The sequence below is a fragment of the Typha latifolia genome, chromosome 1, assembly GCF_019914945.1.
Source record: "Typha latifolia isolate L0001 chromosome 1, TyphaL0001v2, whole genome shotgun sequence".
Lineage (NCBI taxonomy): Eukaryota > Viridiplantae > Streptophyta > Magnoliopsida > Poales > Typhaceae > Typha > Typha latifolia.
The window spans coordinates 4,293,501-4,317,195 of NC_133086.1; the positions used below are offsets into that span (position 1 = coordinate 4,293,501).

A 23,695-nucleotide genomic window follows, 5' to 3' on the forward strand; every position below is an offset into this window, starting at 1 on the left:
TAGGACCCCTATCCTTTATTAAATTAATCTAACTACATTTATTAGTTTATTAGATTTCCCCTAGTTTTAGGATACCAGAACTTAAAATATATATATATATATATATATATATATATGAGCTTTTGCTGTTAGAACTATGACATCCCAACCAAACATCCCAATTGTTATTAAAAGAAGTAGGTGAATGCCATGGGATTGGATTTTAAAAAAAACAAAACGAAATAGATTGGAGATGTGAGAAGTAGAAACATGGCAACTTGGTAGGACAAATATTCATGTGAAAATGATGTAATTAACACTTTGATTGCTTATGTTAAACTTAACTTAAGATGTAATTAACTATCTCTTTAAGAACAAAATGTCCCTTTTAAACACAAGTCGAGCTAAAGCAAGCTCATAATCTTATTTCGTACTAGAGTTATGAACTATTATTTATTATCCATTTAATTATGTTTATATAAAATATCATGTTATCTCGCTGATCAATAATAGGATTGTTAAATTTTTCATCAAAACTAACGATGTAAGTGTGAATTATCATAATACCCTTAGTATCAATAATTCAAATTTTTTTTTTTAGGCTTGTAATTTTATATTAGAGAAGATAGAAGAATTTTAAAAATGCATTATGATTTATGAATAAAAGGTTAATAGATTCAATACAAGTGAAAGTGCATAACTAAGGGGGTAATTTGGTAATTTACGTAATTTTATTTTTAGCCTTGGTTTAGGAGGTGAAAAATAAATAATTAATTTAAAACGAAAGAAGTCGAGGATTTTAGATAATTAAGAGAGATATATCGAGGCTAATAAAATTAAGCTGGGCCTTGTTCACGTTAAGAAACAAAAAATGTTTTAAGCCGAACGTGACTTGTTTGTCGACCTGTGTAGATCTTAACCGTTGGTTATGTAACAAGCGTCTTAGATTTCACCACGTCATACCCTTCCACGGGTTAAAGAAACGGTGCACCAGCTCTCTTTCCTTAGGTCAGGGAAGAGAGAGGAGAAGAGAGGTGCGAGCGAGGGAGGGAGAATGGAGAGCGCGAGGGAGGCTCGACGCCGTCGGATAATCGAGAGGGGATCCGATCGGCTGGCGTTCATCACCGGGGAAGCCCGAACTCTACCTCCAGAGCGGGACGAGAATCCCGTCACCGCCGGTAACACATAAAACAGCTCTATCCTTTGAAATTTCTCCGGTCAAGGTCTCCAATCCTAGGGAGCTTGCATTCTATCTTATTCTTCTTGCCACAAGTTAACGTCTTTTTTTTCTAAAATGATGCTGAAGATAGTTATCTTGCCTGTTTGCTTCATTCAAGACTGACCTAGTTGTTGAGAATTCCAATTTTTTTCGGTCTTGCCTGAAATCTAGTGCTTGGCTTGCTTCAACTTCTTACATATACTCCTCTACAGATGTGTCTTCATATTATTGTTTCAAGTTTCCACATTTAGTCTGTCGTTATGAATCTCCTGTGAGAGATTATGTAGCTGGAGTTTGTTTTGCATTGGTTATATACTGTTGACTTGGAAATATCAGTGATCATGCTGACCTGATTTTGAAAAAAAAATCTAGGCTATCTGCATCTAATGTTGTTCTTCATGTTATATCTGGTGCGACCTATTAGGATTTGATCCTAGCTAGATGAATGTGCCGAGATGCTATGATCGGATAGTATATGGCACTAATTAATGGATTCGACTATGAACTGATTCAGATTCCTGTAGATATCCCCCTTACTTGACTAATTGGGTTTGATTGTTGAACACATTTTTATTGTGAAACCTATATAGACATAATAACCTGCAAAAATAAGTGTAATTGTTGCTTGTTGTTGATTTTGAGCACCTTGAATGTCGGGACTGATGCCTTTTATGCTGTTGCTTCAGTCTGTGAGGATGATACTACTGGAGCTGAGTTGCCCAACCAACAAATAAGGAATGAAGATGTAGCCCGCGTTATGACAAGCGATAGGAAAGATATGTTTCCAATATCTGGAGCCACCAGTGAAATTTCTAAACCTCACGATGAAATCGTACAAGAAGAAAACCCCGTATGTGAGACCAGCAATGGAGCCGCATCTAGTGTGGAACTATTCATCACTTCTGTAGCTGACCGCCCATCTGATCGAGTTTCTGAAACAGCCCCATCCAGAGCAGCAAGGAAGAATCCCTGGAATTTCTCATCAAAGCAAATCAGTCGTGCCATATCAGCTTCCGAGAATATCCGCCTGCTATCTGCCATTACCATTGCCTTTCTAGTAGTTCTGTTGAACAATTATAGTGTTGGTAGTGTAACTGCGAAAGGCATCATTGGGTCTAGGCCACTTTTTGTTCTTTTGTTGACTGATGCAACCATAATCCTTGGAATGCTAATGTTAACCAAACGTATTCAAAAAAGGGATGATGAAAAAGTGCAGACGAAGAAGAGCGAAATTGACTTGGCAGATACTATTGGAAAAACTTTGGAGGCAGGCTTGTTGATCCTGAAGGTTATGAGGGCTGTCTTGATGGATTGCAGCATATGTGCTGTCATCATGATTTGTGGTCTTGGGATTTAAGTTTCCTTTTCTCTTTGCTTGCGCAATTCTTCCTTCTTGACAACCCTTTTGGAAAGTTGATATACGTAGGGGAAGCTTGTTATGGTCTACTGTAGCTGGATAAACATTTGTTTATAAGAGATATGAAATGGGAACATAAGATTTCATCTTCCCCATTATTTTCTGCTATCTGCTATTTGATGATTTGGCACCTGATCTTTTTGTCAATAAGTTGTTTTTGTTGGTGAATCTCATATTTCTCTATTTTTAAGGTTGATCTCCGATGCATCTTTATATTTATCACAACAGGGATGAATGTCATATGATCTCATTAATTTGTTTGTTTATTTACCTTTAGCCAGCTCTACCTAATATGATTCAATATCTTAATAAACTTCTCCTAGCGGAAATAGGAAATTCTCATATTTCTCTCCGTGTCCATCCATACGATATATGGGCATACTTTTACTGTGCATATAAACGTTCGTGCAGCAAATATGTATTATTCTGCACTAATATCATCCGGGTACATTCTTTGGAAAGAAGAACATTGGACTAGCTAACTGTACTACTTTGACAGCATCAATTTAGAAATGAGCTTTATATTCCTATTCATCAATCTTTAGAATATGGTATTGCAACATACCAGTATGCAAGGAATACATTTAGCGAGACTATTGCATTTGCCAACAAAATACAGCAGTCTTCCCTGCAAGGACATTTGGTGCAAAGGAGTCTGTTAACAGGGATGAAATGAGAGTGTCATTTTACATCGATTTCTACTGTTCTTGCTATGGATACGAGCATTATGCAGTCAAGAAACTTGGAGATCATATCTTTCTATAGATTTGGATTCAAATAGAATTGAAGACATATCCGTATCTTTAGGTAATTGTTTGAGATTAAGAAAAGAAAGAAAGATCCGGACCAAATCAAACTGTCAGTCTTACCGTTTATATTGCAAAAGATATATGTGCAGAAGGTCCTGAAGGATTCTAACAGCTCAACTCACAGATAAGAGATGAGAAGGATGTTTCAACATGGAAAGAAATCGGTAGACTTCATCCAGTATTGTCATGAGTACTGTGCATTCATAGAATCAATACGATTCATTGGTACCAATATTTCTTGCCAAGCTACAAATTATAGCACGTTCCCATTTATCAAAAGAGACATAAACGACTATATTAAATAATCAAACTATATTTTTATGGGAGTGAATAAGTTTTTTAGTACATCTCCATTGATGGTTGATTAACAATAGTAATTTGGTATAGACTATATAGAAGTTAAATACATAGAAGGAAGTTGAGATTAAGCCAAACATAGGAATAGACTGTAATTTACGCATTATCAAAGTAAAATAGCTCATACCAACTGATATTTAAAAGGAAACAAGACCATTTTTTTAAAATTAAAAAAAAATCAATTCAAAGAACAGTTGCGAGGTTTTCTTGTGAGGATTATATCCTTATTCAAACTCAAGACGAATTGCATGCAATTAACAGGAAAGACAGATAGCAAGCACGTTCATGAGAACAAACTTCTAGGCTATGCTTTGGACAGATAAAGATCAGTAACAAAAGTAAAATGTAAATTACCAAATTTACAAATACAAAAAGCATCAAAAAAGAGGACGAATACTTGAGTCTTGCACTAAAGTTATGTACATATACCATCATATTTTATTTTTTTAATCCTCATCCAAAGCATCAATAGCTGGTATTCTTCGAAAACGGGCTCCCAATCGGAGATCCAGTGATTTGTTTGTCGCCCCAGCTCCCGTTCTTTTTTTCTTACTTGAAAACAATTCACCAGACAAAGAATCAAAAAGATCTCCCATTTCCATTTTCTTCGGCTTCTTCCTATCGGATTCCTCTTTCAAGAAACTGTAGAAAACCCATAATGAAGAATTAACATCCTGCAGCTAACCATGCCACAACTTACAAGAAAAAAGTTGTTCTAAGATGAAAAGAACAAAGACTGAAATAGAGAACATTTAGCCTCGATGCATTGGGAAACGAACTAGAATGTATAGACATCAACTGAAACATATGACACCAAATGAGCCTGTTAACATAGTCAAAATGTAGTTACAACGGATGAAAGAGAAGGCATAATCAAAATTTAGTCACAAATCATTTTTTAAAGAAAATTTGCTTCTGTATATGAGTGTGCAGATCGCTGGCCCATATAGGTCGACATCCCCAGAACAGCAATCCATGAGACTGATATAGGATTTAACCTTTTCCAAGTACAAAAATAAAAGGAAAAAGAAATTGCTAACTAGAGGTTTAACACTCATGCCTGCAAATAACATCCAAATAGTACAAACTGGAGACTCCAGAGGTATAATTGAGCTGTAAAAGCATAAATGTCATTTCATAGTCAAAAAAATATTATATGTATAATATGCATATACATTCTTAAGGCAACAGCAGAACTATTTACCGGTCCCGAATTATTTTAAAGGCTTCCATTGTTGCATAAGGGAGTCCTGTCTTTGGATCCCGGTACCTGCGGTTCCAAAAGCTTAATCAATAATCTAAGCATTAAAAAGATGGACTGCTACAACATGTCAAATCACATCATTTCTTTTTTAAAATTTTCTTTAACATATACTGTGCATAAATTAAAAGACAGTCATGAAAAATGCTAGCTATGCTCTCTGCCATTGGACCATGGGTGGAAGATGCCAAAAAAAAAAAAAAAAAAACCCTGGATTATGGTTGGCTTACGGACACATTAAACTCCCTATATTTTCTTAGTTTAAAAGTTCAAGAAGTAATTAAAATTCGTGCTAATTGAAGAAAAAATAATTACGCAACCAAGGTCTAACAGCCAACAGGTGCCTCATACATTTTCAACCAACCATCCTATCCATAGCCATGAGAGCAGAAAGTCATGAGTCATCTAAATTGAGAATTGAGAATTGAGAAAATTAACAGCAAAAGCAGATATAAATATCCAACAAACTAGCTCACCAATGATGTCCACGCAGAAGATTAACATATACCCCAAGATTATCTTAACAAACTATGTTTCCATCGTCCGCACTACATTATATGCATAATCTATTTCTAAATTGTCAAGAAACTCAGTTTTAACAGTATTGAAGAGCAAATCAGTAACAGGGAGCTGATGCATATCTCACAACAATTAGTAAAAGAATACCACTCACAAGGCTTCAGAGGGCATACCTGGCAGGAAGTCCAGTAACCACACAAAAGGATTTCTCTGGATCTGTATATATACCCAAGTAGAATAGTATAAATTTAAAAAGTACAACGAAGAATGCATCAACTATGAATGAATTCTGGCTTTTAGAGAAATAGAAAGCCAGGAGTTAGAAGCACATTCAAATACATAAAAGAAAACTACTAACAAGTGCCTAGAGACTAAAATTTGTCATAAATAGTTGGCTTAAGATTTTAATGTTGCAATTAACATTAGAACTTGGGAAAATAATTTTCCATGCCTAAATTTGCTTACAGTATATGTTTATAATACATATTTATTTAGGACACAGGAATGTTAGAGATGCAATTATGGCATTTAAGCATGAACTATGACAAGTATATCGCACTGTAGTGAGTATATAATGAAATCCGCAATTCTTTCTCTTCATTGATCAATAGACAAGTTAGTTGCAATATGAAGTAGTGTTATGTGGGAAAGTCTTCATCTTCAACTGATCAATATGAGACAAGTTGGTAAGATTGTAAGAGGATCTGTAAAAAGAGCAAAAAGGATTTTAAAAAGAGAATGGAGAAGTAGGCAATGTTCTAAATTCTAATTCGATTCCCTGTTCAATTCTGAAGCTAAGAAAAGATTCTATAGACAAGATAAATATCAGGCAGAACTAATGATGTTAAATATGTATCATCATCATGTCATCATCATTGAGGTTTATTGCCAACACTGCAGGATGTCAAACAGTCCAAGTGTTCAAAGTCCAAATAGCAAAATACTAGAGATTTAGAATGCCCAAGGAACACCGGTTCCCCGTAAAAATATTCTATTCAAGAGTAAATATGCAGCCCTTAAAAGCCAACATTCCACATAATTATGCAAAAGACAGAAAACAATTATTGAAAGAGAATGAAGAACACTGATCGATCATAATAATGGGACAAGTTTATCATCCAAATGCTTACAAGTTACTACAGTATCATAAAAAATAATTACCAAAATAAATAAATTAGATACAATATTTGCATGAAATTCAATTTATAAAATCTCAGATATACTTACAGGGAACTGATGTCGTACAGAGTTCTGATTCGAATGATGCCCCCTTGCTAAATTCTAGATATGATTTTCCTGGTGCAGAGATTATTTAAATATTTAGATAAGTATCCATTGGCACACAAAGTTCAATGAAATAGAACAAAGTTTGGATGCTTCTTTATGTTGCAGTTGGCATCAATCAAGCAGACAATGAGAACTAAAATATGGAAATGCTGCACTGCAAATACAGCTGATGAAATATGTGTAAATAAGGGACAAATACTTGCCATTTTTTGAAGCAAAACATATCTGAGGACCAGTGTAAACTGCTTTATGAACAATAGCTCGTTTTTTTACTTCTTCTTCTCTTGCCAATACACGCTCCAAGTTTCGCAAATTCATAATTTCTAGGGCAAAAAACATTACTGCAGCTTATCCGGAATTGTTCCATGGCCAACGACCTTATAAATGCCTTTGAACCGAGCAATAAGTTTCAAACCTGTTTCAGCTGCTTCTAGGAGCATTTCTTCTTGTGTTATACGTTTTTCCTCCCCCTCTTTTTTCCTCTTAATTGGCTGCAAATATGTTAGCACACAAAAGAACGGTAAGAATAGTTCTCAAGTTTTTCTAACATAAGTAACTCCTGAATCAAAATAATCAACCAATTCTCTATATTTGGAATGCACTTCTAACAAATATATGAGAGCTTAGGAAATCCAAATGTATTATTCTAGTTTACAGTGGAAGCATCTATCATATAAAATTGAGAAGAGTGAGCAATATGGATGTAGAAGAAGCAGCTCAATCACATGTTCATATATATGTTTTCAGAAATTTAACATTTTTCTGAAAAGAAGACATGCAATTTACTTCACATCCAATTGAAAGTCAACACTATAGAAAGATCAGGTTCCTCATTTGTTGTGTTTTCCTCACATAGCTTTATGAGGAAGATTCTCTTTGATGTTGTGAAAGGCAATCTTCCTCACATTGCTTTATGAGGAAGATTCTCTTTGATTGTACAATCCAAAGGTTCCTCTCTCCATTCTTAAATCAGTTGTTATAGGACCACAACAGATTATAGCAATGAAAATTTACCTTCATTGTTGCTTGCAGTGCAGCACGTATTGCATCTCTTTCTGCTTGTCTCACAATGACTGATGTTCTAGTTGACTTCCTTATTGTTCTCTCTACCTCCAACTCATCAGGAATGTCCGGTTGTTCAGAACCAGTAGCCTTATCAGAAGTCTCAGTTTTAGGGGATTTCTCTAGTTTTGAGAGAACTTTCTTCTTGCTTTTCTTCTTTGTAGCTTGCTTTCCTGGAAAAAATAGCCTCTTCTTAACTGGCAACCTGCAAAAATTGAAAAATATTGAAATAAGACACCAGATCAAAGATATATAGTATATGCATTTCAACTAATGTAACTTGTACCTCTCTTCTGCATCATTTTCAGCTTCATCATCAGGGTCAGGCTCCTGATGACAACAGTAAGTGAAGTAAAAGACTAAACATCTTTCCGAGTATATCAGGAGAAAGGAAAGAAAAGAAGAAAAAGCATAACATTGTTTATTATATTTAGCATGTGTCAGCAAGTAAAACCAAGATAAGCAAATCTCACGTCCTCATCAAAATCACTGTCAAATTCATCAGCAACCTCCCCCTCTTCTTCATAATTAACGTCGTCCTCTTCCTGAGAAAAAAGGGGAAAGACTAAATCAAAAGATGTGAATTGTACATTTTATATCTAACACGAAGACACTAAAATGTCATTCCAAATGGGAATACCATTCCTCTTTTTCCTTTTACAGGAATACGATCTTATAAACCAGTTGCTTCATCCAAACAATGCTAATCAAAAATATATTCGTTCTTTTGGAAAGAGTTACAGGAATAACTAAAAATATATATACGAAATACGGCATCCTTAATACCTCTTTGAGAGCATCCTGATTCCAAAACATCTCATCCTGCTCAACCTCTTCATCCAGAAGCTTATTCATTCTACCAAATTCACAAGAACAATAAAAAAAAATTAGAATCTTTTCCCTTACCGTTATAGAGGCCAAAATGCTCAGACCATAAACTCCAGCATATAGCGGAAAAATATCTCTAACCACAACGAAAAGTACATCTCCAGGATTCCACCTCACACATCTGGTATACGTCTTAGGGTTTCGGATTGGAAGGGAAAAAAAAAAAGAGTTTTGGTACCTCTTGCCTCTGGTCTGTCGAGCGGTGCGCTCGAGGAGGACGGTCCCCTCCTCCGCCATGGATGCGGGGTTCTTCTGGGATCTGGCTACGGAGTTAACGGCTCGGAGAGAGGGGTGAGAGGGAGGAAGCGGAGGATGGAAGCAGAGGTGAAGTGAGAAGGAGCTGGTATCAGCAGCAATTTTTCAACGATGGAAATTAATGTCGCACGTTCGATGAAGTCGGTGCCGTGGCGGTTTAGTTGATGAAGTCGGTGCCGTAGAGGTTTAGTTATGAAGTCGGTGCCGTAGCAGTTTAGTTGATGGAGTCAATGCCGCATTGTCCCACGCCCACGGGCTCTAATATGCGCATACAATTTGGAGCATTATAATGGCTTTTTAATTTTTATAAGATGGCATAAAATTAGATTAAGCTATATACGTATGTATATATGTATATTTCGAAATTAATAGAGTTATATCGAGTTTTATCTTTTATTCCAGTAGATGATTATCAATTGCCTATAGTATGGACATTTACATAAAAATACTCTTTAATTTTTAAAATAGTAAAAATAATATTTTATGCACATCTTATTTTTTAAATAAAAAATAAAATCGCGTGTATTTCATTATAAAATATATACATCAAATATAAAAAAATAAATATATTTCATTTTAATAATTCAATCTTACTACTATTAACACAAGAAACTGGATTTACTATTATTGTTCAACCGAGCACCTTTCAATATATTAGTACCATGAGATTCTTCTTTCTGCCATAGAAATTTGTGGGTTACAGATCAACGTAAGATAAAGTTAAAAATACTATCATATAGAAAGCAAAAGTATGACAAAAATCCGAAAGGTCGAAAATGGCTCCATTCATTCATTCTAGAAGATCTCTTTTCCATCTGTTTGTGAATTTACAAAGCTGGTAACTTCAATTTGGAGATGGCACCGTAATAGTCATCCCTTCATCATTGCTAAAACCCAGCAGGGACTCATTTTCAGCTTCAAAAGTAAAAATTGAAACTAATATTTAGAAGCACTTCTCCTCAGAACCCTTCTCAGTACAAGTTTTACATCGGCCAAGACCTCTTTCAACTGCCATCTCCTCAGCAGCAGCAGCAGATTTGGCATGAATTAAGCTGCTGGTGTGGATGAAAAGAGATCAAATGTCACCAGTTGCAAGCAATCAATGGTGCATTGCTGGTGTAGTATAAATTAGTATTCACCAACTACTTGTAATTGACTTTAAATGTTCCTCTATATGTAATTCAGTGGCCGTCATCTTCACGGCTGGAAATATTTGGCGATGGCACTGAATTTATACCATTCAGCTTTAATGGTGGAAAGTGATTTTCACCTGTGGCAGTGCTTGTTTTGGATTCAGTAAACTTTACTGAGAGCTTCTCAGAAAGTGGCTGCTGTTCCTGCAACAACTCCATCCTTCTAACTGCTGGTACATCACCACGACAATATCTGTGCCACATGTTCCTGTATGTAGACTCCAGCCCGCATACAAACTTTGCTCCATCACAGACTGGGGACTTCAACATTTGCTCTCGAAGAGTCATTCTTAGCTCTTGAAGAGCTGAGACATCAGATGCTAGTTGCAATGCTAATTGGACATATTCATCTTCCGTTCTGGCAATCAGATGTCCCAATCCTGCGTAAATACAATCCGAGTGCTTTCAGTTGATTTTTATGCAATGGCTGATTAGTATAGTTGCAAGTTCATTGGATGTAAAGATATGCAATAAATATACATGAGTGGCTCAATTTTAGTTTTCCCCAACCACTTTTAATATGAATCTACCTATTTCCCTTCTCATTTACAAAGCTTGGCAAAACTAGATACCCGAGGTGTTTGAATCTACTATATTACATACTTCAATTTTAATAATCAGAAATGGAGACACTAGAAGTTATAGTTTATGAAGTATCTTCTTGGATAAAATTACTAGGCTGAGTAAGCAGCATCCCATAGGGTAAATTCACTATCATATGGTGAACATGGAAAGAAAATAATATAAAATATGATGTTAGAATCACAGATAGCCTCAAAAACCAATATTTATGATGGCAGTCCAAGAAACGGAAGGGAGGAAGGGAGCAAGCGATTAGATATTAGAACTAGGGTAACAAAGATGTGGAGTTAAATATATAATCAGGGCTGGGATCAAAGAGTTCAGAACTTCAGATATTAAATTGTCACGTACCAACTTTTGTGAGAAGGCTCACGCCAACATTATGAGCATGTACTGCACCAGCCATTGTAACACATGGAACTCCCATATATAAAGATTCGCAAGTTGTGGTTGTTCCTGCGTATGGAAATGTATCCAAGCTACACAGGGCAAAAGTAATCACTAATTATGCCCAATAGAAGAACCAACTTTATAAAGATAGATGTCAAATTACAGCTAGTCTGTTTAATGACTATTGACGTTACCATGGAGGAAGAGACTTTTAACTATATGGCATGCCATACTATAATAGTAAGGCTACAAAGACAAACATGACATAAGATATGCTAATCAGTTTACAGCTCCACTTTGGAACAGTAAGTTAAATAGATCTCCACCAGATCAAACTCATCAAAGGTATCAGTTTTCCTTGATTCATGGAGAATATTCATAGCAGATTCCAAATTTTTTTCTTATCAAACCATTTTACTTTTCCCAATTTGGTGGGAATTCATAAATTTCCCTGATGGCTAAAAGGAACTTGCTGTAATAGTACCACATGTAAGGAACATCTGGACAAAAATGAACATTGCACTCTAACCCAAATGAATATGGGAATATAAGTAAAACTACTTGCTTAACCTTATCTAATTAAAAAGAAACTCACTTCACATGACAGTTAAGGCTCACCCCACATGGATTCATGTCAGGGAAAACCTCCTAATAACAGAGCCAATACACCCTGGCAGTAGGTTCACTAGGAGTTTCTAATCTTAAAAAGGTCATATTGTTATTAATTAATGGTCCAGTTATATAAAAGAAGAAAAAGAAGATTAAGTTGCATGGCCAGAAAGCAAGCACATATACCCTGATTTTGGTCAGGGGAACAATAACTTCCAATAACAGAGGAGAGTTTGAGAAATTGAAAGCACAGTCCTAAGGAAAGAAACCTTATCTAAGAAAAGGTATGAATACCATCTATCTTATAAGCTATGAAAAGTTATAAAATATGCAGAGATGCATCGAAACTTCAAAAGTAAACATAAATTACAACAAAACAATCACCCAAAAGGAGGAATTCAATATTACTTCTAACCTGATATCCATTAGAGAGTATGCCTGCATGTGGTCATGGTTGAGAAGAATCAATGGCAACAAATCAACACGTAAAGATTCAAGTCCCAATTGTTCAAGTGTTGAAAGAAACCGCTGTCTGACACTATCACAACAGAAAGGTTTACACTTCACCACAAGTCTGGAGTTGGGGACTGCACATAGTATCTTCGCCCAAACTTGCAGAACTTTTGGTGTAATCTGTAAAAAGAAGATTGAAGATTGACGAAGAAAAATATAATAACCGTTAAAAATGATATCTAATTTATATTCCATTACCTTAGCTAAATTATTAAAGCTCCCAAAAGTGACAAAACCATTAGAAAGAGCTGGTGTTGGTGTAACTGGCCCAGCTTCAGGGGAAGGGGTGTAGCATAGAAAACTTCCAGGCAGGCGCACAAACTCTTCAACATGCCTGCATAAAATTGCCATTGTCAAGTGCTCAGTTCAATAAAATAAATTGCAACAGCTGATTAGCTTGGACATATGTAAACTTGAACAAGAGTGAAGGCTTACTTCTGCTTCGTATTAAGTGGATCAGCCAATGAGTCTGTGATTCTATAATCAACTGTAGGCAAACCAGTTGTATTAGGGTAACCAATCCAAGTTACCTGTGAGTAGAAGAAAATCAAACATCGTGTTAGTTTAGCAAAAGCAAGAATAAGCAGAAGAGTCATTAATGCCTATCTTGCAGGTATCAGAAAGCCCTAGTCCTGGCTGAAAATCTCAAATAGGTTATGTTTGATATCTACATAAACTATTCATAATTCAACAGATCATACCAACAAATTTAAGTGAACATCAACAAATAATACAATCCATGTAACCTGACGTCTATGTTACCAGCCTATAAGCACAGTTCACCAATACAATAGGAAGGTGTTGTAATTATCGCAAAAGGCAAAATATTCCTATCCTTTCAAATGTTTAGATGCAGATTGCATCAAAAGCAAATTAATGTCCAAAAAATCAGAAAATAACCCTGTAACAAGAAAACAATCAAAAACAAAATTATTATAGGAAGAAAGGAAAAGAATAGTAATATTAAGAGACACAGAAAGCACCTAGCTATCACACTCTAACAAAAACTAAAAATGAAAAACACAACTTTTACACTATGGACATAGAATCAAACATACTTGCACAAAACCTAGCAAAGCGTTGCTATAAAATGAAATGGCAAAAATGTACCTGTATTGGGGCAGGTCGGCATGCCATTGCCCCTAACTTGTTATTCGCTGTGTGACCAGTAAGTTCTACTAATATGTCAACTTTATCATCTCTTACCATGCTGGCAACCTTCTTCTCATCTACACCATAAATATCTCTCCATAACCCACCTTTCTTCAGAACCCTCTCCTTGAACTTATGGGTCTTAGCATCTGCCTAAATATTTATCAAGAAGAAAATGAGCAGAAAATAAAGGAACTCTATGCAACTAGAGAAGAAAAATAAGTTCCTGTCTCGCATAAAGCATGAGCTTTTTCAGTAAACTTTTGAAGGAAAAAAAATTGACACTTGCAAACTTCAGCTTATTCTCTAGTTCCCAGACGATAAGGAAAATTAAAAGAAAACGGAAAAAAAAATAGACAAGGAAAACAATTCACAAAACATACAAAGAGCAAACTTGTGATGAAAATGTGAGGATCTCCTCTACCTTTACAACCGCAGAGTACACAATAACCTTGTAGCTTGTGTAGTCATGGTGGGTAAGGGGTGCTTCAATGAAGTACGATACTGAATGAGTAAAATAATCAGGCGATACATAACCAACTATCAGCGACCTATCAAGATCTTTGGGATTATCCCAACTAGTGTATTGTGGATATAGCTTCATAAAACGCCTTCCCCATTCCCTGGGAAGCAAAAATAAAAAATAAAAAATGTTTTTAGGAAAGCAAAGATTCTAAAGCATGATATATTGTAAACAGACAACTAGTAGAAGAGAAGTCAATAGTATTATGATCTATGAGTGGCATTGAGTGCAGCATGCTTAATGCAAATAGGAAACATCACATAATGACATTTCGGAACATCATAAATAGTAGTACTCCAATACAACATTCTAAAAAGCGCGCAGTATGTAGCGGACAAGGAGTTTCATGGCATGAGGCGGATGGCAAGTGACATAAATCCAAGAGTTTCACATAAAAACTTTACAAATATAGGCCAAGGAGTTTCATGACATGGTGGGTGACAAGACGGGTCTCACATAAAAACTTTACAAATATTTTCTTTTTTCTAAGCTATCTAGGTAATATAATCAGGTAAAAAGGACAGATTTGACAAATTATCAATATCCAACACATAATAGATATAGTCAACATATTGTGTAAAAATTTGGAAACAGAATGTACTAGTCTTCATCTCTTGTATCTCAGTCAAAATGAAAAGGAAAAAGAAATAAAAAAAGGAAAGTTTTGCCATCATCTACAGCCCTTCGTACAAGAATTTCCAGTTATTACCATTATTAAGATAAGCTTATATCCCAATTGCAGATTTCAGAGAATTGTATTATCATAAGATAAGAAATTCAGATAAAAATTGATTTTTTTTAAACTAAGAATCAAGAGAGTACAAACTGACAAAGTGGGGAGAATAATTTAGTTATTATTCTTGGCGCTCAAAGAAGTAAAATGAGTCGTTTAGTCTGATATGCTGATCCGTTACCCACTAAGGCGGCCGCCATAGTCTTAAAATGCATTTCCAACCCGCAACGGCTATAATGTAGCGCTTAGAGGGCGAGTCTGCCATGGAGACCGTTACAACTTTTATTTCAAAACGCTGCTCCAATAGTATGTAAAGGCATTTAAGAAAGTCAAAATCAAATTGATAAAAAGAAAAGTGACTGAGGTATTGACATGGATCCACATTTTACAACAAAGTGACTAAGACATGATAGCTTCAAAAAACTTCTGTAGAGTAACTTACATTAACGATGCCAACTGAAAGTACAACAAATAAATTTGACCCACTTATAAGATTTACAAACTAGAAATATATAAATATAGGAGACCAAGCTTCCTGCATGTAATAATGAGTACCTATGAGCTTCATAGAGCTTATCATCCAAGCCCTCATCTATATAGTTCATTGCAAGCAATCGGTTCTGTAAGAAATTCTCTATATTAGTATAAACGAATTAAAGAAAGCTATAAAATACGTATAACATGAAGAACACAACATTGAAGTATCAACTCTATTAAAACAAATATACAAGCTGTTGCATGTAGAAAGTAGTAACAATCAGATCCTGATTAAAACCCTCCTGAATGTTGACAGGAATCCAGAGATTGGATCATCTTTTGGAGTAATTAAGGACAAGAATATCCAAATCCAAAGTTAGTTGATCAACTTTTGTTTGCCAAAATTCTACACAGACTCATTACTTGAGTATGTTCTAATATGATGGATAGAGGCAGTAAAGAGGTTAAGCAGAAGGTAGCAAGTAACAAAGATAAGAAATTTGACAAATAAGAATAAGCCATGGATCCTTTGAGAAAATCCAGACTTGTAACAATAAGAGGCCAAGGCGTTAGACGGAAAAGGTTCAGTTCAATGAAGAGATGAAGAATGAAGATTAGAGAAGTATTTAACAAGAAGAAGGTCTGAGCTACTAACTCGCAGAGAATGAGAACTAAAAAAACAATAAATTCGTAAGATTGTCTATGCGAATTGAGAAAAGAACGATTGTCTTCTCAAAGGTAAAAGAATGATGTTTGCAGCATATATTTTCTCAATTCATTATAAGTATGAGATAACAATTAATCAAAATATTTCATAAAAGATATGAGAAAGCAATCTAGTAGACAGAGCTCATGATCTATGTTACTCGCCTTTAATACAAAGGTAGCAGCCATGGTGGTGACAGAATGATGCACAATAGAAATAAGAGAATAAACAGCCAAGGGCAGGTAAATACATGAGAAAACTAAGTGAAACATGTGAGGCACAACAAATAAAAGTATTCAGGTACAAAGATCTGAAGAATCAAGGTAAGTTACAAGAAGGCAATAATAACAAGTACCCATGACCATGAATATAAGCAGTAGGCTAGATGAAGCTTCTATAGATTTGCACTCTTCAGTACCTAGTCGTATTTAAAAACTAGGGAAATCTACAAATATAATCTGCCTATGAGATGGAGACTCTTAGATGGCATTTATCACATTTAAAGGGAAATTACAAAGAGACTGAAGGGCCAGAAATTTTAGCATAGCTCACTTACTTTAGGCAATTAGTAACAAACAGAAAATATCAAATTAAAAGAACAAAAAGTAGTACCTGACCAGCATTACGTGAATCAGGATCAATAAGCAGGCACCTCTCATATGCTTCTATAGCCGAAGTAATGTTGCCTGCATCTCTGTAGAGGACTCCTACATACCCAAGCATTTATAACAGGCATTAAAACAAAAGACTCAACATTCCACTTCTGCTTACAATAACAAATAAAACTCCACATTATATAATTACAATAATAAATGATATATCACTATCATTCATTACATGATTGCAGCAAGATACACAGTAACACCCTTGGAGGGACCAGTTAACTGATATTATGTTTTAGAAGTAAATTATATTATGCAATGTTATTCATTTAGGGTAAATAAGACGACGAGAACGATTCTTGGAGGTCTCACATGTTCAAATTTTGGTGGGGCCTAGTTGAATGTCAAATAGAGAAATCATGGCACATCCAAAATTCTAGCAGAGAACTTATTCTAGTCAATTAAAATTAACCATTCGAAAAAAAGTAACCATTTAACAGATGTAAATCAAGAATGCACAGAACACCATACAGATGCTTCAGCAGTCAAATCAGATAGTATACACTGTCTATCAACATCCTTGTGCCAACATATAGTCAAGAAAATCAGCAAGCCAGTACCAGGCTCTTAGAAGAATTGCTTGTTTTTAAAATACCAGAGGAGTTTCCGAGTATTATAATGAACTTTTTCAATTGTTTAGTTAGAGGACCAGTTAAAGTGATAAAGGAAAATAACCTATTGGGAGGTGAATTAACTCATTAAGATGATGACATAGTAATAGCTGAATGCACCATTACCTAAGTTATTATATGCTTCTGCATATGTAGGATTTGCAGCAATGGCTTTCTCTATCATGCTTGCAGCAGAATCCATCTTACCCTGTAAAATAAATTCCAGTAAGCCAATGGGATAGTTGATGACTATGATAGTTGAGTTGTTAAATCTGATGCACATAAGAATAGAGGAAAAGACCTGAACAGTATAAACAACCCCGAGATTGTTTAATGACTGAGAGAAACTTGGTTTAATCGATAAAGCCATCTACATACACAGCAATAACTAATCATCATACTGCCCATCAGAAATCATACCGACCAAAGTACACTACTTAATCAATAGACTCACCTGATAACACTCCACAGCTTTGTCAAGATTATCCCTATCCTTGTAAATTACTCCTAAATTGTTGCAAGCCTCCGCACAATGAGGATTGAAATGCAGCGCAAGTTCATAAAAAACTATTGCCTACATAAATAGTTCATTATTTTCAGCTAAAGGATGAGATACATAAATTTCAACAAAATTAAAAGCTGATGAAGACCATATTTTGCAATTAGAAGCAAGAAAAATATATAGCAGATTGGTGTGACCGAGGAGAATATTTTAGAATATGTCCATTAATATGGAGGGAAAGTCCTCATCTTAATAGGAATCCTTTACTGGATGAGAGAACTAAGCTTGATTTAATTTTATTTTTCTTCAGAGAATTCAGAAGATCTCTCTTCAACTGACCATCTCAAACTTCAGCATTTCACCATACGCCACACCAAGATTATACATCGCATCAGCGTAGTGCCAGTTATAGTATAAAGCTTTCTTGTAGTATGCAACACCTTGGTTGATGTCGCCTTCAAGTTTTACCTGAAACATGACATAGCATATAGTTATTCAGGCCAAACTGATAGAAAGAGTTCATGGTAGTCTGTTATAATTTATAAAGACGCAAAAGTGAAGTTTGAACAAAATATCATGTTACCAAAGATGCAGATATCCACCTAAAGGAAAAGAAAAAGATCTCCACAGAAGTCATAAGATAAAAGGAGTATCTGAGATTAGGCATATAAAGGATCACAGTTACTGACATGAGATAGCAAGAAGAAAAATAATGGAATGAAATAAGCTTATAGCAACATAAGAACGGATTAAACTTGAACGATAAGTACATATTTTAGGAACTTAGATAACAATATAAGATCAAAAAATGCACCACAGCTGACCACCCAAATACCCAATATGTCAATTGGGTGGCTATCACAGAAAAAGAACTAGAGATAAAGTGAGAACTGAGAACTAATAAACATGCAATACAATCAGAAAAATATTAGATAGAATGTGTTTCAATCTCAAGTGCCAAAAGGGTTTAAGTACAGGTAAAAAGTTTAGGTGCAGAACCCTTTAACAACAGAGAAAAGGAGGAAAAGTGCCCCCACTCCACAAATTAAATATAAGAATATAACAAAAGATAAGAGTGGAAGTGCAAATGAGTGCAACAACCTCAGCTCATAGACTTTCTGTAATGCAGAGATTATTCATAGGGTAGAAAATGAATAAAGGGACTTTTCTTTGCATTAATAAGTAATTCATAAACTCGTATAGTGGGACTGTCAGACCTTCCATGACATTGAACTTCTCATCTCCCGTAAAAATCTCTCATCGATCACACCGTCTCTTCTGAAAAATTTGTCATTTATTTTACTTTTCTAGTGGTTTGTTGTGCTAGAAAGGATTCAATAATTGAATCAAATAGTTGAAACTTATAATAAGAAAATAAGAAAAAAATTGCAAGTATAATAAGAAAAATGCTCAGCAATTACAATTGTAGGTGTATGTTGGTAACTTCATTATATTATTGGAATACAACAATTGATATTATCAGAGACGATTACCGTAGAGGTAAAAGGTCGAGGAAATTATGGGCTTAAGGTGATTCCAATGTCAAGAGGAGATTAAGTCGTACCTTCACCACTTACGATAGTCGCCACTTAGAACATTGTTAGACTCATGAGAAATGTTTAAATAAAACAAATACAATTACCAAAAGAGAATTATTACTTTATGAAGAAATGGTTGATGATCCTTTGACATAATTTTCCTTCAACACAATAGATACGATCACTACTGAACTGGAGCCACAATACCAATAAAAACTGCATGGCAGATCTAATTAAGTAAGAAACACTTGTATAAACTTTTTCATCAATCAATAGGGCTACCGACAAAATTTAGTACAGTATGCACAACAAATCAGCACATGTTCATAATACTACTTCAGAGATGTTACTATTTCTGCTCACCTTTGTTCCTAGGTCTGTCAAGGCTATCGCCATGTTATTCTTAGCAATATCAAAGTTCGGGGATACAGTCAAACACCTGGTATAACATGAAATTAGGACAAGACCTTAACAGCTGTTTCTCGCACGATGATTTACTAATAATATGTATAGGCCAATACAGAGCAAGACATAGTTAACATACCTCTCATAGCAAGCAATGGCTGCTTCTAACTCCCCACGATTCTTATATATGACACCCATATTGCAGTAAGCTTCTGCATACAGTGGCCTCTCCAAGGCAGCCTTCTCATAGCAACTAAGAGCCAAATCATATTGCATCATTTCAGAGTAAACCACTCCGAGATTATAATATGCAGGCTGCGCTCCAAAGTTGACATGTAATCACGATTATAAGTCCGCAATTGGAGAAAAGAAGAAGAAATAATGATGTTATCAGGACAGCATTTGCATCCAGGACTTTACCGCATAGTGACTGTCTATTTTAAGAGCTTCACAATACTTTTGAATTCCCTCCTCTGTATTACCAGCAAGCTTTAAGCTGGTGCCCAAATCTGTCAATACAATAGCAAGGCATTCTGCAGCAGGTTTGTAGGAAGGATCTGCCTTTAAAGCCTTCTGATAAGACTGCATCAATTATCCCACGTAGGTTTGATTATCAGAGAGAATATCAATATCAGCATCATTATTAATTTGTAAACTAGCAATAAAAGATGGTGGAAAATAAATGTATTGAAGCAAAATCCCACTTGTCAGGTACAAATATGGAAAGACGTGATTGTCTCAAAGATAAATAAAATCTCATATAAGCCCTTTTAGTCATGCTTCTTTTAAGTTCTTTTTGAGCTAATGTAAAAAAAGCAACATACATCCTCTCAACTGCTTATCTCTTTGCAGTCTATTACATAAGAGAAAGAAATATCGAAGATCAGATATCCTTAGTTGGATACTATCAATAAAAGCATCATCATCGTGAGTGTCATTATATATACATACTTTGCCATTGACATGCATGACTCAGCATGAACTAATTTTTCTAGGATTTATATTAAAAAACCTGCCTGTGAGGCCTGTGTGCTCGAGAATCATAGCTATGAATAAACTACAGCGCGATGATGGGGTCATCCACAGAAAACACAGATATTTCGGCAGACAAAATATCAGAAAGGACAGGTGAAGTCCTAAAATCATTGCCAGTTAAAGAAGAATTTTTTTAAAAAGCATCCAAGAAAGTTATCAATCATGACCGACGTTGTGAGTCACTGAGGAAAAGAAAAGGCTACCTCTGCAGCTTCTAACAAGTGACCTTCGTCTTTGTATATTACTCCACAATGTGTAAGAGCACATGCATTCTGAGGGTCCAGCCGAATGGCTTCCAAAAAACTCTCGAATGCTTGTTTTGTGTGGTTCTGCATCTGAAGGCAGATCCCCTTGCCTATCAGGGCTTCAACGTTGGTGCTATCCTTTTCAAGGACACTGTTGTACAGTGTCAGAGCGTCGATGAACTTGTTACGCGACCGAAGAATGTTGGCATATGAGAGGGGATCCTTCCCTTCGTACTTTTTCTTAACTGATGTGGCTTGGCTTGTGGGCGTGGTTGCATCTAAGGATGACCTCACTCCTTTTGAGCAGTCATTTTCCAAGACTGTACCGTCCCTTTCCTTCCCATTACAAGCATCTGCCTCCGTCCGTGCCATTGGTAATCAACTGCCAATTTCCCCTATAAAATTTATGAGAGATGATAGAGTGAGAATTTGGTGATCAATCAATTTTCATGCGGTCCTTCAGTCCTTCCCCAAGACAGCACCATTCCTCTTTCTACTATGCCTGCCTCTCTCTGTACCAGTGGTTACAGACTGCCTAGTTCCTTCCTGAAATTAGGGCGACGAACATAATGTGAACTTGTTGGTCAATTAAAATCTTATCTGTAAAATTATAAAACAATTCACATTTTACACTCTCACCTAGCTTCAACGATTCAAGATTGAATGAATTAAACTGCAGTCAATAAAGGGAGGCTTTCGTAGAAAATAATTAACACTCTCATCATCAAACCTTCAATGCCGAAAAGGCCCTAAAAGAGAGCTCAAACAGTTCGAGTATCAAAATCAATTCTTTTCACTCAACATTACTTCAGAAAGACTGCAGAAACGCGCCAACCCAAACATCATTCCGTTCAGGTCATCGATGCAATAGTATAACTCAACTGCAAAGCCCTAGCAAATCGCACCAACCAACTTAAGCATTCAAATTCCCCAATATCATAAGTATTTACATAAACAACCACCGCCCGCATACTATACCCCTATCAAACCCCCACAAAGTTTCAAGGGAAAAAAAAGAAGATCAAACACGGGGAAATACATGAAAAATAAACTACAAACCCTACACTCACAGAGCCAACGATAAAAAAACCATGAATAAAAACCCAACTCTGAAATCCGAGAAAAAAAGTAGGAGGATAAAGTTAGGGATTCGGGGTTCACATTGGAGTAAGAAGGCCCGCGAGCTTGGTGATCGCCGCCACGGGTGCGGGCGGCGAGGGTTTCGAGGTCGGAAGCGAAGGTGCCAGCGGGCGAGGGCTTCGACGAGAGGGAGAGACCGCGAGAGAGGGAGAGACCGAGAGAGAGAGAAGAGGGAGAGAGGCTTCACTTTCTTTTTGCCCTCTTTTTCTTCTTTGGTGCTCTCTTTCTCCCCCCCCTTCTTTCTTTCTTTCTACTGCCGCTGCTGCTGCTGCTCCTCTATGTATTCTTTTCTCTTTTCTTTTTACTTTTTATTTGTTTTTCGCTTTCCCTATTAATACTCCCTTTTGAAATCTACTGGCCCTTGATTTCACTTTATTTACTACTATGCCACTGTCTTTCAATTATAGTACCAAACTCCACTTCACAATCTAATCTCAGCATGATCATATTGGAATTGGTTTTGATTTGCAAGATTAAGCTAGCAAATCTTTTTTATTTTACATCAATTTTTATTCATTTTTTAATCCTATCCATTAGAGAATAAATCAAGTGTAGGACATCAGTTTTTTTTTTTTTTTTTTTTTAATACATAAATTTGCAGTTTGGAAGACATCCGCGCAAAGAAAATAAATTTTATGATACCTGATTTCAAAGCTTTTCTGAACGCAATAGTAGTCTCTGACCTTAGAAAAGAGTCTTAGAATCTAGAATAAAGGTGGAAGGGATATAATTTAATCAAATTTGTTGGAATTGATTCGAAGCTAAATAATAGGTGAATTATATAATATTAGACTAACCCTTCTCGTATACCAGGCTTAAATGAATTGCATCATCCAATCCACATAAAATCACTTCATTTTCAGTTCATAGATAGATTGCAAAAGATTCAAGATATACTTTACTTTGAGTCTCGAATTTCTCCTACATACTATTACTACAACTATTCACAAACAGCTCTGTATTAAAAACTAATATCTACAGAAGTACACAATTCCCCCCCCCCCTTCATCCTACTGTTCATGATATCAATCTCCATCTCTCTTCGGTGAATTGCACGTAGTTGACTATTAACATTAGTCCAGGCAAATTTTTTAAGAGGAAATTGTTGACCAATACGGGATATTATCCTCCAACTCCCTTATTTATTATTATTTTTTAATTACAATTTGTAAGCTAGATAAAAAAAGTCAGTCCTCTGAAAATAAAAAAGACATATAAACCTAAAATTGAGTCATATTAGCTAATCATCATATTGAGTTACAATATTAAGTTAGAACGCTATTGAATTGATCATTCAAGTCACCTCGTCTAACTTGAATCAGACCACTTAATAAAACTATGCCATTATAGCCACTCACAAACACAACTATATATATATATCATTAGTATCAAGGATTTATGTTGATCCTAACTCTTCTATTTTGGGGCAAGATTGAATCCATTTCAAGCTCGCGAGCTTATTTGTTGCTAGTTGAGAAATATTAGATGATGCTTCGTGAGGTGTGACGAAAAGATGACGACAACCTGGAATGGTAGATCGTATGCAATGACAATATCGTACGTGGACCATATGACCGATGATCACAGCACGAGATTTTTAACTTTCTTCCACGGATAGTCAAGAAA

The 23,695-nt window shown here is 35.6% G+C and overlaps 3 protein-coding genes across 5 annotated transcripts; 1 reads left to right on the forward strand and 2 right to left on the reverse strand.

The window, feature by feature from the left end:
• The first annotated feature begins 972 nt into the window (after positions 1-972).
• LOC140784808 (uncharacterized) lies at positions 973-2,723 on the forward strand. Its single transcript, XM_073132412.1, has 2 exons — positions 973-1,157; positions 1,885-2,723. The coding sequence occupies exons 1-2, from the start codon at positions 1,034-1,036 to the stop codon at positions 2,553-2,555; spliced, it is 795 nt and encodes a 264-aa protein (XP_072988513.1). The 5' UTR covers positions 973-1,033; the 3' UTR covers positions 2,556-2,723.
• A 1,344-nt stretch (positions 2,724-4,067) lies between these two features.
• LOC140780311 (SWR1 complex subunit 2) lies at positions 4,068-9,187 on the reverse strand. 2 transcript variants are annotated; one of them, XM_073125762.1, is made up of 12 exons: positions 8,977-9,187; positions 8,697-8,766; positions 8,384-8,455; positions 8,197-8,240; positions 7,863-8,115; positions 7,264-7,339; positions 7,052-7,171; positions 6,789-6,857; positions 5,735-5,777; positions 4,986-5,051; positions 4,842-4,894; positions 4,068-4,423 (listed from the first exon to the last, which is right to left on the reverse strand). In XM_073125762.1, the coding sequence occupies exons 1-12, from the start codon at positions 9,033-9,035 to the stop codon at positions 4,416-4,418; spliced, it is 933 nt and encodes a 310-aa protein (XP_072981863.1). In that variant the 5' UTR covers positions 9,036-9,187; the 3' UTR covers positions 4,068-4,415. The 2 variants fall into 2 exon arrangements, with proteins under 2 accessions (XP_072981863.1, XP_072981862.1); XM_073125761.1 differs by lacking the exon at positions 4,842-4,894.
• A 634-nt stretch (positions 9,188-9,821) lies between these two features.
• LOC140790675 (probable UDP-N-acetylglucosamine--peptide N-acetylglucosaminyltransferase SPINDLY) lies at positions 9,822-22,372 on the reverse strand. 2 transcript variants are annotated; one of them, XM_073140877.1, is made up of 19 exons: positions 22,091-22,316; positions 21,569-21,820; positions 20,888-21,475; positions 20,070-20,231; positions 19,789-19,964; positions 19,608-19,683; positions 18,046-18,174; positions 17,659-17,778; positions 17,506-17,574; positions 17,331-17,412; positions 16,544-16,638; positions 15,304-15,368; positions 13,917-14,115; positions 13,451-13,645; positions 12,776-12,870; positions 12,539-12,674; positions 12,243-12,460; positions 11,180-11,307; positions 9,822-10,626 (listed from the first exon to the last, which is right to left on the reverse strand). In XM_073140877.1, exons 3-19 carry the CDS (start codon positions 21,299-21,301, stop codon positions 10,235-10,237), a joined length of 2,751 nt encoding a protein of 916 aa, XP_072996978.1. In that variant the 5' UTR covers positions 21,302-21,475; positions 21,569-21,820; positions 22,091-22,316; the 3' UTR covers positions 9,822-10,234. The 2 variants fall into 2 exon arrangements, with proteins under 2 accessions (XP_072996978.1, XP_072996970.1); XM_073140869.1 differs by lacking the exon at positions 21,569-21,820 and having other exon boundaries at positions 22,091-22,372.
• Positions 22,373-23,695: the final 1,323 nt, after the last annotated feature.

Excerpts from the sequence above, each read along its gene's own strand:
- LOC140784808 (XM_073132412.1), top strand. The coding sequence starts at position 1,034 with ATGGAGAGCGCGAGGGAGGCTCGACGCCGTCGGATAATCGAGAGGGGA. Across the intron at positions 1,158-1,884 it reads CGAGAATCCCGTCACCGCCG|TCTGTGAGGATGATACTACT; the intron begins GTAACACATAAA and ends CTGTTGCTTCAG.
- LOC140780311 (XM_073125761.1), bottom strand. The coding sequence starts at position 9,035 with ATGGCGGAGGAGGGGACCGTCCTCCTCGAGCGCACCGCTCGACAGACC. Across the intron at positions 7,340-7,862 it reads CACTGCAAGCAACAATGAAG|CCAATTAAGAGGAAAAAAGA; the intron begins GTAAATTTTCAT and ends ACATATTTGCAG. Across the intron at positions 4,424-4,985 it reads TTTAAAATAATTCGGGACCG|TTTCTTGAAAGAGGAATCCG; the intron begins GTAAATAGTTCT and ends GGTTTTCTACAG.
- LOC140790675 (XM_073140869.1), bottom strand. The coding sequence starts at position 21,301 with ATGGCACGGACGGAGGCAGATGCTTGTAATGGGAAGGAAAGGGACGGT. Across the intron at positions 19,965-20,069 it reads AAATAGACAGTCACTATGCG|CCTGCATATTATAATCTCGG; the intron begins GTAAAGTCCTGG and ends TTTGGAGCGCAG. Across the intron at positions 12,871-13,450 it reads GCCGACCTGCCCCAATACAG|GTAACTTGGATTGGTTACCC; the intron begins GTACATTTTTGC and ends TTCTACTCACAG.